The sequence below is a fragment of the Rhinatrema bivittatum genome, chromosome 2 (assembly GCF_901001135.1).
Source record: "Rhinatrema bivittatum chromosome 2, aRhiBiv1.1, whole genome shotgun sequence".
NCBI classification, from domain to species: Eukaryota; Metazoa; Chordata; class Amphibia; order Gymnophiona; family Rhinatrematidae; genus Rhinatrema; species Rhinatrema bivittatum.
This window is the reverse complement of record NC_042616.1, coordinates 221871119-221885375: the sequence shown is the minus strand read 5'-3', so window position 1 is coordinate 221885375 and position 14257 is coordinate 221871119. Positions and strand designations below refer to the sequence as shown.

Below are 14257 nucleotides of genomic sequence, written 5' to 3'. Positions count from 1 at the left end.
ACCTGTAAAAGGTTTTTTTTTTGGGGGGGGTCGGAAGGGTGGGGAAGCTAAGGGATTAGTTTTAAAGGGTCGGGGTGGGTTTAGGGGTTATTTGTGTGTGCCATTTTCCCCGCCCTCCCCCAAAATGATAAGAGAACCCCCACGATCAGTATCCTGGGGTTTTCCCATCGTTTTGGGGAGCCCTGATTTCTGACGATTTTGAAAATATCATCCGATATTTTCAATCGTCCGAAACCCGATTCACATCCCTATGAAACACACTAAACTCATGAGGGGAGGGAAGAGAGCAAGCAGCGGTAGTGACAGCTAAATCATTCCATGGGGGCCAGAGGAAGCAGTGGTGGTAGTAGCTAATCAGCTGGGCAACAGTTTCAGAGGTGGGGGGGGGGGGAGGAAGGAGGCAGGGGGAGAGTGCTGGGATCAAAAAGGGAGAATGGAAGAGAAGAAAGGAGATGGAGAGACTGATGAAGTCAGGAAGGAAGGAAGGAGGAGATGAGGTAGAGCACTTGCATCATCCCTGGAAGAGATTAAAAAAAAAAAAAAAAAAGAAGAGAGAAAATGTGATGAGAGAATCCGGGTTGGGGGTGGGAGCTGGGGTTAAAGAGAAAGCAAATGACATGTGCCACACACCCCTACACTAATCTGAGGGAGATCAGAACTCAAAAGGTTCCAAGTATGTTCCTCTTGCCTCAGGGAAGGAAGTAGGTATTCTCCTGGGCTCAGATGTGCCTTTTTTCCTACTGGAAGAAGCAGCATGAACAGATTCAATTCTGTGACCTGTAAACTGATGTGATAGGAATCGCCCATGCAAGTTATGAGTCACTAGCAGCTTTCTGTGTTAGTCCAATAAAAGGAGGTATCAAAACCTGCTAAGGTTCCATTTTTCAGGCAACTATCATCCCTCTTCTAATGTGAGCTGTAAAGGTAGAAGCCATATTCAGTTCCGGGACTTTGCCCAGAAAAGCCCCAAAACCCCTGGTGGGATTCTTTAAATGGGGGTGGGGAAGATATACCTTCAGTGCCCAAGTCTCTCTATGGATATAATATAATCTCTGTTTTTAAGTGTTTAAATTACCAGGGCCAGAATAAATGAGTTAGGATACTCAGGATGGATGTTCCAAAAGAAAAGTTTACTTTGTCAATGGCTATCAGCTAGCACCAAACACACATCTTTACTGTAAAATCCATGATCAGAATACATTAACATACACTGGATCGTGTATGTGTTCCTTGGTATTTTGGGCCTGGGATATCCTCCCTTCCAGGGTGTGAAAAGTAAGGTGCTCAGAGTAGAAGAAAGCGTATTCCTTCAAATTTTTATCTAGGTGGCATATAAATTAAATAAATAAAGTATTGTATCTGAAGTAGCTTCCATTTCCAGAAAAAAATACTCGAGGTCTACTGCTGGTCTCCACAAACTCCAATCCTCTCAGTTCTTGTTCTCCTAAGGTACAGACTCCAGGGATTAATGTCACCAAATGGACTGATTTTGCATGCACCTTGACAAGAAAGAATCTCACTCACAAACCAGGATATGTAGAGTATGGTCTCAGTCTCTCAAATTCACTGCTAATGCCCTTCTTAATACTTGCATTCTGCCAGAAAGAGCTTTCTTCTGGAGTTCATAAGGCATTATCTGCACAAGCAACATGACTAGATGTGCCTGGAAGTTCTTTTTAATCAGACAGAACGCAATAAATTGGAACCATTTATGTATCTTTCTTGGACTCTGATTACATCAATTGTTACTTGAGGATCATTCTCCATACAGTCCACAGAACAGTTGCTTGGTACTGACACTTCTATCATCAATGCTGTTCTTTTGCTTTTCTTCTTGATCATAATATTTGATTTTCTTGCATCAAGCTTTTTATCTGTTGGAATGAGAATGACCCAAGTGAACACAAGTTCATTCTCTACAATTCATTCAGGATCACAATGCTTTTATGGTACAGTGATGTTATAATATTTACAGCGGGCTACCCACATCTGACAGCAAAGGGTAGACACATGCTGATTCATTCAGAGTAGATTGCAACTGTAGAAATATGCACAACTGAGGGAACCCAGCACAGCTGCAATAGTCCAAAGAATGACTGATCCTTGTGTGGTAGGGCCTGGCCAGCTCTGCTACACTGGATAGAATGACATTGATGGACAGAACATACAAGTATAAAAAATAATAGCAAAATTTGGAACACTGAGGAGCCCTGTAGGACTTTAGCAGCCAGTGTGTCTCAGTATGCACTGCAGGGGAAGGATTTGAATTCTGTGCCCGAAGGAAAGGGGTGTGTGTGTGTGTGGAATAGAAACTGTTTTTTTCCAGTGGAACTGAAGAGCAAATGAAAGGAGAGGATATGGTCAGCAATTAAAGAGCCAGTGTGAACAGGTTCAGGATGGACATTGGGGAATGTAACAAAAGGACTGACGAGCACTATGCGTTGGCTGTCACCTACACAGACTGGATAAAAGGAGTCTATTGGTAAGATGTGCTTTGAAGAGAAGTGCAGAAAAAATTCTTGCAACTTGTAGGAGTCCTGGCATTTTCTCCACAGGAAGGAAGAGCTGGCAATAAACCTTAACTAATGAACACTAAGCGAGATTGATTTTGTATGTTCTAAAATATTTGCTAGCTGTTGAATACATTTTACTAAATTTGACAAATTGGCTTCATGGTTATCTCTTTCTGTCCATCAGGTTCTAATAAGTTGCCGCTTGTGCACCCAGCTGACCACAAAGGGACATCGGCTTTGACTTGACAAGATTGACAACCTCTTCGGGTTGAAGAAATCCGAGCCATTGGCATCGGAGGACATCAGAGCCACACTGATGAACACCATGCTATCAACATCGGCGGGACCGTCTGTTCCGTCAATGTTGCCGGTGGGTAGGGGTGCCAGAGACTGACAGTTGTAGATCTCCTCCGGGCTGAGGACATCGGGTTCATCGTCCTTGACCTCGGCACCAGGGAAAGACCGGGCCGAGCATTATGGGAAGACTAAGACGTATTGGCACCGGTCACCGTCAATGCATGGTGACAGGCACGGGGGGCACACGGGGGCAATGCTGACAGTTTTGCAGAAGAAAAAAAAAAAGAGAGACAGAAGAGGGATCCCGCGTGGACGCGTGGTATAGGGCATACTGGGCATGCTCAGTGTGCCTAGTCAAACTTTCTAGAAACCTTGACGTAAGTTTTCGTCATCGGGCTCCATCTGATGATGTAACCCATTTGCGAGGACTACCATTTTACTTGTCCTCAGAGAATACCAACCTTAAATATTAGGAAACATAATTAATCATATACATTCAATTTTAGCAGTTGGTCCAAACATTAAATGTGGATAGAATCCCATACAGCCCCTCATGCTGATAAAGAGGGGGGTCAGGTGAAGAAGTAGAAGGAACAGAAGCAATAGTTCTAGAAATAAGAAATGAGGAAAATTGTATAGGTTCATAAAAGATACACGTATATTACTATGCAACACTCTGATATTTTATCTCACACTTACAAGGAAATTTAAGCCAAAACTGATCACCCAATTGTAATACCCTAACCCTTATAATAAAAATCCGTTTCCTTTTCTTCTGTGTCACTTTGCAAACATCAAGATATACTCTTACTTTATAACTGAAAAACATCAAATCTCTCTTAGGGAAAAATAATTTTAAGATGTGACATTTATTAGGAGCAAGTTGCTATATCTAGCCTTCTAACTCCACAGAGAGAGTAAAGAGAAGACTTTTTTTTTCCTAAGTCTTAGCCAAACTGGCAACTGAAAGAAGGAGTAGTACCATGCCCAGGAGGAGAGAGGAGGAACTGCGTCACCACACTGGTGCTCAGAAACACCTAAGGAGGTACCCTCAGGATACAACAGAGATGATAGGAGAAAATTGGAGATTTCAGGATCAAACAGTGGATCTCAGGTATTGTGGATGGAAAACCAAACTGGGAAAAGGAAGATTCGCTTAGTTTTACTCAGGGCAGCTTCAAATGCCATCTGAAGAGAAGGAAGGAACCCTGAGGGAGAGATTAAAGCAGTGTTCCCCAACCTTTTCAATCCTGAAACACACCTACATTAACAAAAATGTTGTGTGGCACATCAACACCACGCCATGAACAGGCAATGCGGACATGGAGAGGACTCTATGGTCAAAATAAGAGTTAGGAAAGCACTGAAAGCTCCACCAGTGTCTCTTCAAAAATTTAAAACAAAGGAAGAAAGGTAGCAGGGGCATAGATTAACCCATCACAATGGGCCAGTTCCCTCTATATGTAAATGTAGCCCCCGTCCCAATCAGCTCTTGTGCACATTAGAACACACATGGACCAGGCATGGCCCAGACCGCCCGGGTTCCTGCAGAGGGGGGAAAGAAGCAGTCTTTCAAAGCCCTTAGGAATTCTCTCACACTGGGGCTCTTCTGCTCTCTAATCCAGTCATTCCAAAAATCCCCACGCTGATACTCAAACTGTGGGTCAAAAATAGTCTTTACTGAGAGTGGTGATCAGGTAAACACAAAGTCCAACAATCAGCACATACCAAGTAAACAGTCTCTAAACTTAAAATTCAACACCACTGCAAACAAACAATCAGCACTCAGGGACAAGGACCCTTCCTCCCTGGGAGCTCTCAGGTACCTGCTTGGTATGGCAGATACGCATTTCCTCCCAAAAAATCTTTCCTCTTTGATGAGCGTCTGGTCTATGAAACTCCTTACTGAATAGGACTGTCTCATAGATTCTTATCCCAATGGCAGGGCAGATTCTTTTCCCTTCAAATCTCCCCACTGTAAACCATTCTTTCCAAGCTTACACTTTTCTCAATCTCTCTTCTCGGACAAATGAGGTATTTCTCTTAAATTCTCATCTTACTCTTTCTAGTGCAATAAGGTCTGAACCCCTCTATCTTTTAGCACTATCTACCATCTCTGGTCCAGACTAACACTTCTCCAGATTTCCACCTCTGGCATAATCTCTTTTTCCAGACCTGCCTTTTGTGAAAAGGCAGTTACACTGGACACCAACATCTGGAATCCTCCACGCCAGAGATCCACATGAGCCTTCTCCCTCACATCAACATGTACAGGGGGATTTTATTAACTCAAAGGACCCTTCCCAATGGGGAGTATCACATCTCCCTAAACACTCCTATTTACGATGACTATCCTTACCCAAGTGCAAGGGTCTAGTTGAGACTCCTGACACATACTGGTTGCATTCAGATCAGCTGAAGCTATATTAGAAAAGGGCAACTATTAGTAAGGGGCAGAATTTGACACCCCCTTACCCCAGTGTAGGAGAAAGGAGAAGTCAGTGTGATGTGGGCAGCCAGCTTAGCTCCCTTGGCTGCCACATGTGGCTGCCAGAGCTCCTTCATTGCTGCTGCTCCAACACTCAGAAAGATTCACATCCAGCGCTCAGTGCACTCTCTCTCGGTCTCAATCAGCCTGGGCACAAAATAGAGGCTGGAAGCAGTCAAAAGAGGAAGCTCAGGAGGGGGAAATGAGGAGGTGCTGTGTGCACTGAGTGTGTCTCTCAAAGCAGGGCCTGGCTATCCATGCCATGTATGCTGCCCATTAATTACCACACTCCAGGGCTCATGCTGTAGCTAGGAAGAACAGGCATGCATGAAGAGTTCCTACTGGCGTAAGAACCACAACTGGTGTCTCTTGTTGCTATGAGGTGCTGATGGCAGAGCCCAGGTGCTTATCTGGATCGGCGCAGACAGTGATGACTTTTCCATGGTGCCCCTGATCAGGTCTAAAGGCATACTGGTTGGGAAACACTGGATTAAGGAACCACAGATTTACAGATTTAATATTTGTCTTTCCTTTATGGGTATTATCCGAGAGACTTGCATTAAATGCCAATTTTTTCATATTTCTTCAGTAAAGTTTATATTGGAACCCCGCCCTAGTGTTCAGCCTCTTCACTGACATACAGAAGATGGGTCTGAACTACATGCAATGCTTAGGACAAAGAAGGTTTATCCTTACTCCCTACAGATAATCCATCATTTGGGGCAAAAGAGATTGAACAGTATTTATAGACACTTAGCCCTGGTATTGAGTGTAAAACCCGTGACCCTGAAATTTACCCGAATTGGGGTTATATTATTTACACACATACATATAGTTTTAAAGGACTTTGACAGTGATAGCTTTTTGGACCATAACTATGGCTTTTTTTTTACTACCAAAAGAATAATTTTGGCTGTAAAAGACAGTATTGTATACAGAATTATTTTATTAGGAGATGAATCTCATTACGATTACAGATAACTTCAGACTTCATTTTGTATCAGTGCTGTAGGAATCAAAACATGTTTATTCACCAAAATTTGATGCCATCCAATAACGTCCTCTGAAAGGTTTGGAAAATTAAAAGTCATACTTTCTCCTTCCCAGTTCATGACTTCAGGGGATGATCACAAGAGGATTATGTTTCTGACTGGCTCTGCAATTTATTATTCAGATAAAGGGATCTTTAATGCTGGTTGATCGTGGTTATATAACCGTCCTGCATTATTTTCACCCTTCTTCCCAAATTATTTTGGTAATGGATTATGATAGGGGGTGAGGTTCTCTTTTTTGTCATCTAGCTTTGATTGTAATTGTTATTGCTCTGAATTCTGTTTTTGGCATCTCTGTACTGGATGACTGATTTTCAGTAATGTTTCTAAGAGTCAAATAATGATTTAAAAGCAAATGAAAAGCACATAGATTGATTCACATTTTTTTTAAAAGAGTTTTACAGGTGCATTACTTCTCCCTTCAGAATATTCTCCATAAATGCTTTGCAAAGGTTTAGTCTCTCAGTTGTGTTAAGAAACTAAGGCAAGATTTTGTTTTTAGAACATTAAGCCCAGGGAGTTCCAAGGTCCCTGGTTAACCATCAATTGTATTTTTGTGCCATGTGTTCCAAGGGAAAAAAATTGCATAGCACACATATTGGCGGACACCAGACACCATGCCAGTAGCTCTCAGTTCTTCCACATTTAGGGAAGAGGGAATGCAGATAATTCTTAGAGAGGCCTATATATATTAAGCATTTCTTCCACAGAGAAAAACAGGAATCCTTTAGTATATCAAGCCTTTGTTTAGTTGGCATTCTGTTCAGTCAACGAAGGTGTGTGTTCCTTCATAAGATCCAACTGATTTCTATATCAAGCCTGTACTGAGGATGTTTTTGTGTGTGCCGCATGCTTTTTATGTTCTATTTTGTCCTTATTAGTTAGTCCTTCAGAGATGGTTAAATCATTTCCATTGCTCTGGGCAAAATTATTAAATAAAGATAGTCCTTTTCCCAGTTGCCTTTGCTTTCCCTTCAAGTAGGCTATTTCTTTTCAGGCCTGCAGCTATAACAGATTTGATTTTGGTACCAGTGAGCATTTGCAGCACTGAATCCAGGCATAATCTCAAGGAGGAAGAAGAAATTCTGCTGCTCTTACTCCTGAGTCTACATGACTTAAAAGGCATGTGAAGGGAGTTTATATGACATTTCCTGAGCTTTGCAGAACTAATCCCAGTTTTCAAAACACAGGGGAATGATTATTTTTATTTGCCAAAGTCAACTCAGATAATTTTTTCCCCCCAAATATTCTGTCCTGAATTTGGAGAAAATGACCCAAAAAGGCTGGTCATCTATAGGAGTGGCAACTCAACACCACAAAGAAACTTAAAACTGTAAACTTCTGTGGCTGTGCATAGGCTGAATGGACAAACACTTGTACGTTATCTGTTACATTATAAAAGAGAGCGTAAGGAAATAAGGAACATTCATTTGGTGAGTTTAGATGAATGGCATTTTACAATTTTCTTTAAGCATTATGCATGCCTTCATTTAGAAGTTTTGAACAAATCTGCTGAGAATTTTGCTAAAATGCTGTGAGTGGCAGTCCAGAGCTTTCCTTTTTTTCCCATATATTCCCAGCAGTTGTTAATCCATAGCACAGTCACATACTCAAGAATGCAGTCAGCCTACACCTCGCCAGACAAGCAATTTCAACAGAAAGATCAATGATACTTCTTGTTTTTTTTAAACTATTGCACTGTTCATGTGCTCTTCCAGTTTTACATTAATTACCTTGAAAAAATAATCACATCTGCTTATTTATATTTTGGCCTGCAGTTTCCTCCTACTTCTAGCACAAGTGGAACCAGTTTTTGGGAGGGGAACATAAAATCTGGAGTTTCCCCTTATTTTATGTTCTGCTCCCAGGTCAACTGACCCAGCTCCTTCCAGAAACCTGCAATCATGGGTCTTCAGTCACTAATTATCACTGTTATGTTACGACTTATGAATACTGCATCTGCAACAAACCCAGCCCCAATTAGCAGAATCCTAGCCCAAGAAATGAGTCCAGGTCATCCGCCTGGCAGTGTGAAAATGCTAGGCTGGCTCTTAGACATATATATATATTTTTTTTTTTTTTAGCTGATGCAGATATAAAGGTTTTATGCATTTGATGATAATTTTATCTAGTCTACTTCGGTGTTTCAGTCTAAAATAGCTTACAATCCACGTGCAAGCACAGCAAAGTTAGGGTAAGAAAAAAACCCCCACTGGTCTCTGGGATCTCAGTTTTGTGCTCAAATTAGTATGCTACACTGCCAACCCAATCAAACTCACTCTTGCTGGGGGACAATCTAAACAATGCAATTATGTAACGTTTTAGGCCTCTACTATAGAAAATCCCTGCGTCATCAGTGACCGAACATTTATTTATTTATTTATTTAAAATATTTCTATTCCCACCCATCCATCGTCCTAGGCAGGTTACATAAATAACACCGACAGTCACACAAAAACAGACATCTGGTGATAATCGTCCTATGGCATTTTTTCTCATGCCTTAAAAAAAGATATTCGGCCTGGCTTGAGTTAAAAGTTTGGCTCTCTTCCATGAAGATTTCCTTCTCTTTAGAATTTTTTTTTTACAAATCTCTGAATTTCACAGAAGAGAGAGCGTTAATGGACTTCCTGTCACTGATGACAAGTAACATCTTTTTTTAATTTTATTTTTGGTAGGTACACCAGGGGCTGCTTGCACTGGTTTTCAATTTCTGAATATATATGAAAATGAGACATATTTGTGTGTTTGTAAACAACTGGCAACAAAGAGCTTACAGTCCACAATGGAGAAGGTGCAATTCTAGATCCCGTTTATGGTTTCGCGCTTTGTGTGTGATACACAGGGCTGAAAATGAACCACACGGGAGAGCAAATTTAAGATGCAAAGTGAAGTCACAATCACCTAAGAAGCCAACTTCAGCTAGGAGCGGGAAAATGTGCTTTGCACATCTATCAACACCTGCAGGAGATTGACAAGGCAACTGGAGAAGGGAATCCATCAGGAAGCTGACATTTTTTAATGGAAGACTTTACTCTTCACTATCACTGAATTATTTATTCTGGGCATCCGGATCCTGACCCCAAAATGCAAAAGGACTTTTTTTTTTTTTCTTTCACCAGGCAGTTTCCTCCTGCTCCTCTGGGCTTCCAGCTCAAATCAAAAAACAAAGCTGGAATATGGCATTTTGAGTGTTCATTTGCAACTACCCGGGAATTTTATTTCCTATTTTATATCGCTTCCTCCCAACTCACGTAGCCCCCTCCCTTCATCACAGCGACAGCCCTTGGCCCAGGGAAACCCCCTGCCATCGAGGGCCTTGAATCTAGCCACAAGGTGCTGCCACTGCACAAGGACGGTGCCTCCTTCTCTCCCCCCCCCCCCCCCCCCCCCCCCGTGAATGCAGCCTGTGCAGCACCCGCAGCCCCACCCAACTCGGGAAAACATCTCTCTAAATATTGCTGTGGTGCACTGTAACCTGCCCTGATGTGGATAATACCACAACTATCCTGTAGCACCCAATTTGAGGAAGGGAGTAGCAACCCAACAGAAAATAAATCAAAACAGCAGGAAAACAGGCAGGATAACAGGATAACAGCTGTGTATCTACACTCAATATTAGTGTAGATACACAGCGTGATATTACTCATCAGCAGACCTCATACAAGGCATACATATTTGATGCTAGTTAGCATAATAGCATAAGTATACCAATATTATAATCATAGGTCATATAGTGTCCATCAAAAATTTTTTTAAATTTTTCTTATGCACAAGTGAGACATTAAAATGGCCCATTGGCCCATCAAAAATTATGTGGCATTGCAAAATTAGCACTTAGCTTTTTTGTTATCGAGGACATAGCAGAGACATGGACGTGAGGACATGCACAGCGTCAAGCACATATGGATGTGTTTAAATTGCAGATATCATTGGCCCTTGAAGAAGGCTTTTGAAGCCGAAACACAGTCCGTGTTGGGCTTGACGCTGTGCATGTCCTCACGTCCATGTCTCTGCTATGTCCTCGATAACAAAAAAGCTAAGTGCTAATTTTGCAATGCCACATAATTTTTGATGGGCCAATGGGCCATTTTAATGTCTCACTTGTGCATAAGAAAAATTTAAAAAAATTTTTTGATGGACACTATATGACCTATGATTATAATATTGGTATACTTATGCTATTATGCTAACTAGCATCAAATATGTATGCCTTGTATGAGGTCTGCTGATGAGTAATATCACGCTGTGTATCTACACTAGTATTGAGTCTTATACTTTGGGATCCTAGCTGTTTTGATTTATTTCCTGATGTGGATAATGACAGTCAGGAAAGCAAGTTTAAACAAACTGGGAATGAAACCCAGGTCCCTCTGCACGGCGGTGCGCAAGACAGACACTGAGCCACCAGGGATGGCCGCCAAAAGACTTTTCTCCCTAGGTAGTACTTTACGAAAAAAAAAAAAGGGGGCCCTCCGGTTTGAAGTCTTGAAGCTGAATCAATGCCACCTGCACAGTTTTGTTCATAAGCAACTTTTGTCTTCAGTGATTAGAGACTTAAATTTTATGCTTTTTTTTTTTTCTTCAACCACACATTGCAACTTGTAAGCATTAGGAGAACTCAGGAATTAAAAAAAAAAAAAAGAACACCACAAGTTCTTTGTCCCTCTTGTTCCCTGCGCGCATCGTGCCTGTTTCCTGTGATACAATAGGCTTAAGTGTTATCAAATGGTCTGATGGTCTAAGTAGGCTAAAAATAATATCCAGCTGAGAGATCAGCAGTCCCTCGAAGAGTTACCATAATCCTTTTACCTAAAGAGGGTGCCAAAACGATGAACCAAAAACAACCCCCAAACCTGATAACCGCTCAGAAGTGTCACCTCCACAGAGTGGTCCTCCTTCCGAGCAGCTGCCGCCGCAGCCTGAGAAACAAGGGAAACACTTTGATGTCTGTAGAGCTATTCACTGGCAGTAACAAGCCAGCAGAAGGCTAGATCTCCTAGCTCGGTGACTAAGAGGGCCTTTCCTCAGCATATGGTGCTTGAACAAAGGAGACCAGACAATGCCATCACAACATTTTTTTTGTGTGTGTGTGTGTTTGTAGAGCACTTCTAGTTACAGTCTAAACAGACAGACACGAAATAACTTAGGAACTCAGTTATGACAATGTGGCTAAACAAATGCAATGCAATGCAGTTCAACGTGGAAAGCTGGCTATTTCTTTGTGAAGCTTCTGAGGGATGTGATATTTATTTGAAGCCCGTTTCTTCTGATAAAGTATAAAAGAACAGCTGGCGAGAGGGAGAGGAAGGAGGGAGGGGGGGGAAGAGAGACCAAACTTGGGAAGTGAAGGGGCTTTGGTTTATTCTTAGCAGACAATACAGAATAAAATACTTGAATGCAGAGCCCCAGTTATGAATATTTTCTAGCTTAACTAACACGAGTGTGCATCTGCCAAATTGGAATATACACATACAGAAGTTACTAAGCATTCATATAGTGTCACTGCTAGGTTAAAAAAAACCCCAAATTTTAGAATAACTGTTCTCTCTTTGAACATCTCAGAATAGATCATTATGCACTTGAAGCACACACACACACACTTCAATGATCTCAATCATTTTAGATGAAGAGAAAAACAAGAAAACGTGGTTCTTACCTTGAAATTATGTGCTTTCTCGTAGTTGCAGTGGTTATCGTTTTGCGCCAAGGCTGCTCTTCTGACCAAGGAAGTGATCTGTGAATAGGCAAAGAGTTTCAGAGGTTGCCACAACATTGCCCCCTTCCTGCCCACCTTAGCCCCCAGTGTCACTGCAAGAAGCTTCTGGTGTTTCTGGTTTGCCTTTGACTTCTGAACGGTGGCACGGTTTTTTCCATTTTCCAGCCACAGGTCCTCAGAAGGCATAGCGCTGGGATCCCAGAGGGGTTTGGGTTTTTTTTCCTCTCTCTCTTTCTTCCCTTGAGTCTTGGAGGAGGCTTACAGTCAGCAGGGTTTGTCCAACTGCTTTCTAAGGCAGGATAACAGATTTGAAGCAGCTGCAGCCCGCTCAGCTGGGACCTCCGGCATGTGACTTAAGGGGGCCGTCTTGTGTGATGGAAGATGCTTCTGCGTTTGAATAAGTAATGCCCTCTTTTGTGCTACTTCTTAAAGGCAGACGTGTGCCTAGAACAGTGGCTCACATTCGGGCACTGAGAACCCACCCCCCCAGACTGGCATTAGCCAGGCAGGCAGGGCATTACACCCTCACACCACAGCAAGTTTGAAAGAAAACATCACTTCTGCTTGCTGCCCACGTTAAAAAGCGGGTCAGATGTTCCAAGTCTTATGCTGCATTCAGTTACACCCTGGATCCTACCCAGACACTTAGGAAACATTCCGGTCTGAAGAGCGGCAGATTAAATAAACCCTCTAAACCCAGATGACGGCTTAATCTGGCAGTGCTGAAATCCATTTTAGTCAGATCCTGTGCAAGTAAAAATCCTGCAGGGAGCAGAGGATTAACTATGCTTGTTTTACAAAATGTTAGCAATACATTATAGTGGGAAGTGGTCAGTCATTTCCTCTAAAGTTTACATTTCCTCATAGCTGGAGACCCTTACTGCACAAACTACTGCACATCAAAGCATACTTAAACTGCTGGCATTTAACATTATAGATTTATGGTCCCTAATACTGGACAAACCAAGTAGCTACGTGCCCTTTGTAATGATGATGTGCTCTGGATTTAAAGCTGACGGGAACAGATGGTCAACTCCATCACTGTGCAATTCCATATAATGGCCACAGTCTTCATCAAGTTCTGTAACCCCCTGAAATCAGTTTCTCAAAAGGTAACCATAGCCAATATTTGTCCTTTATTTTCTAATATGCATAATGTTCATGCAAGTCCCTCACCACTCATCCTGCCCCATTCCTTCATTAAAGTTAAAATGGTGTGGCTGCCAGGTTAGTCCACTTGATTGTATAAAAGTTTTTTTTTTTCTGACCTGAGGAAGGGCCTATTAGCTCTCTAAAGCTGGTCAAGAAATGCATTGTTATTCCAATAAAAAGGTGGTATCTCTATATATTTCTGTGCATTCAATTAAGTTAGGAAGGCTGGCCCAGGCTAGGAAAAGGAGCATCCAGAGAAACCTCCAGAGTGACTACTCAATCAGCTGTAGACCCTGCCCAGCATCCATTTTTCCAGTTGGGGAGAGTAGTTCACTGCTTTTACAGTAAAATCCATAGCACTCTATAGGCTGACTAATACATTTTCAAAGAAAATGCATCCAATACTCCCCTCTCCCTTATGAATAAACACAGAGACAGAACTCTCTTTTTTTCCATTCGGAAACCAAACTGATATGAATCCATCTACATCTATCTGAATCTAGGTCTCTTGGATGGTGAAGTAATAGCCGGGTCCCTGCACCACCCAATCAGCTCTAACAAATCTAGCATTTTACCACAACAGGAATACTCAGAGGGATGTTGCTGGCCACAGGAAGAAACGTTTGGGGTTTCCCTCCAGAGGCGTGCCAATAACGTATCCAGAGTACAGACATAAAAGGTTCCAAATGTGCAAAACATAACACTTTAGTCCATGAACTGTGTTTCAGAGATTATCTAGGCAAGAGCCTTATATAGCCGCTCTGAGATCTCTACAATAGCAGACTACCATCCTGATTCACTAAGGGATAGACTTTCAAAATGGACGCGAGATTTTATAACAAGCGCACGCTGGCTTGTTTTGCAAAATCGTGGGTGACGCATCGGGGCCTTCCCCAGTTCCCTCCCAGCGCAACCCCCTACCCTAACCTCCCTTCCCCTATCCTATCCTCACTTGCCCTATTTTTTTTGTTTTACCTTTTCCTTCTGCTGGCGCACGATCCTCAGGCACAGCAGCAAATGGCTGCTGTTCCGGGCG

General features: G+C 42.2%; 1 protein-coding gene across 1 annotated transcript in view; it reads right to left on the bottom strand.

Annotated features, from left to right (window-relative positions):
* Nucleotides 1-14257, bottom strand: part of CHN2 (chimerin 2) — a 480978-nt gene that overhangs the window by 90475 nt on the left and 376246 nt on the right. Inside the window, exon 7 of the mRNA XM_029589197.1 lies at nt 12010-12087. Coding sequence (XP_029445057.1) covers nt 12010-12087 — 78 coding nt within the window. The remainder of the gene's footprint in view (nt 1-12009; nt 12088-14257) is intronic.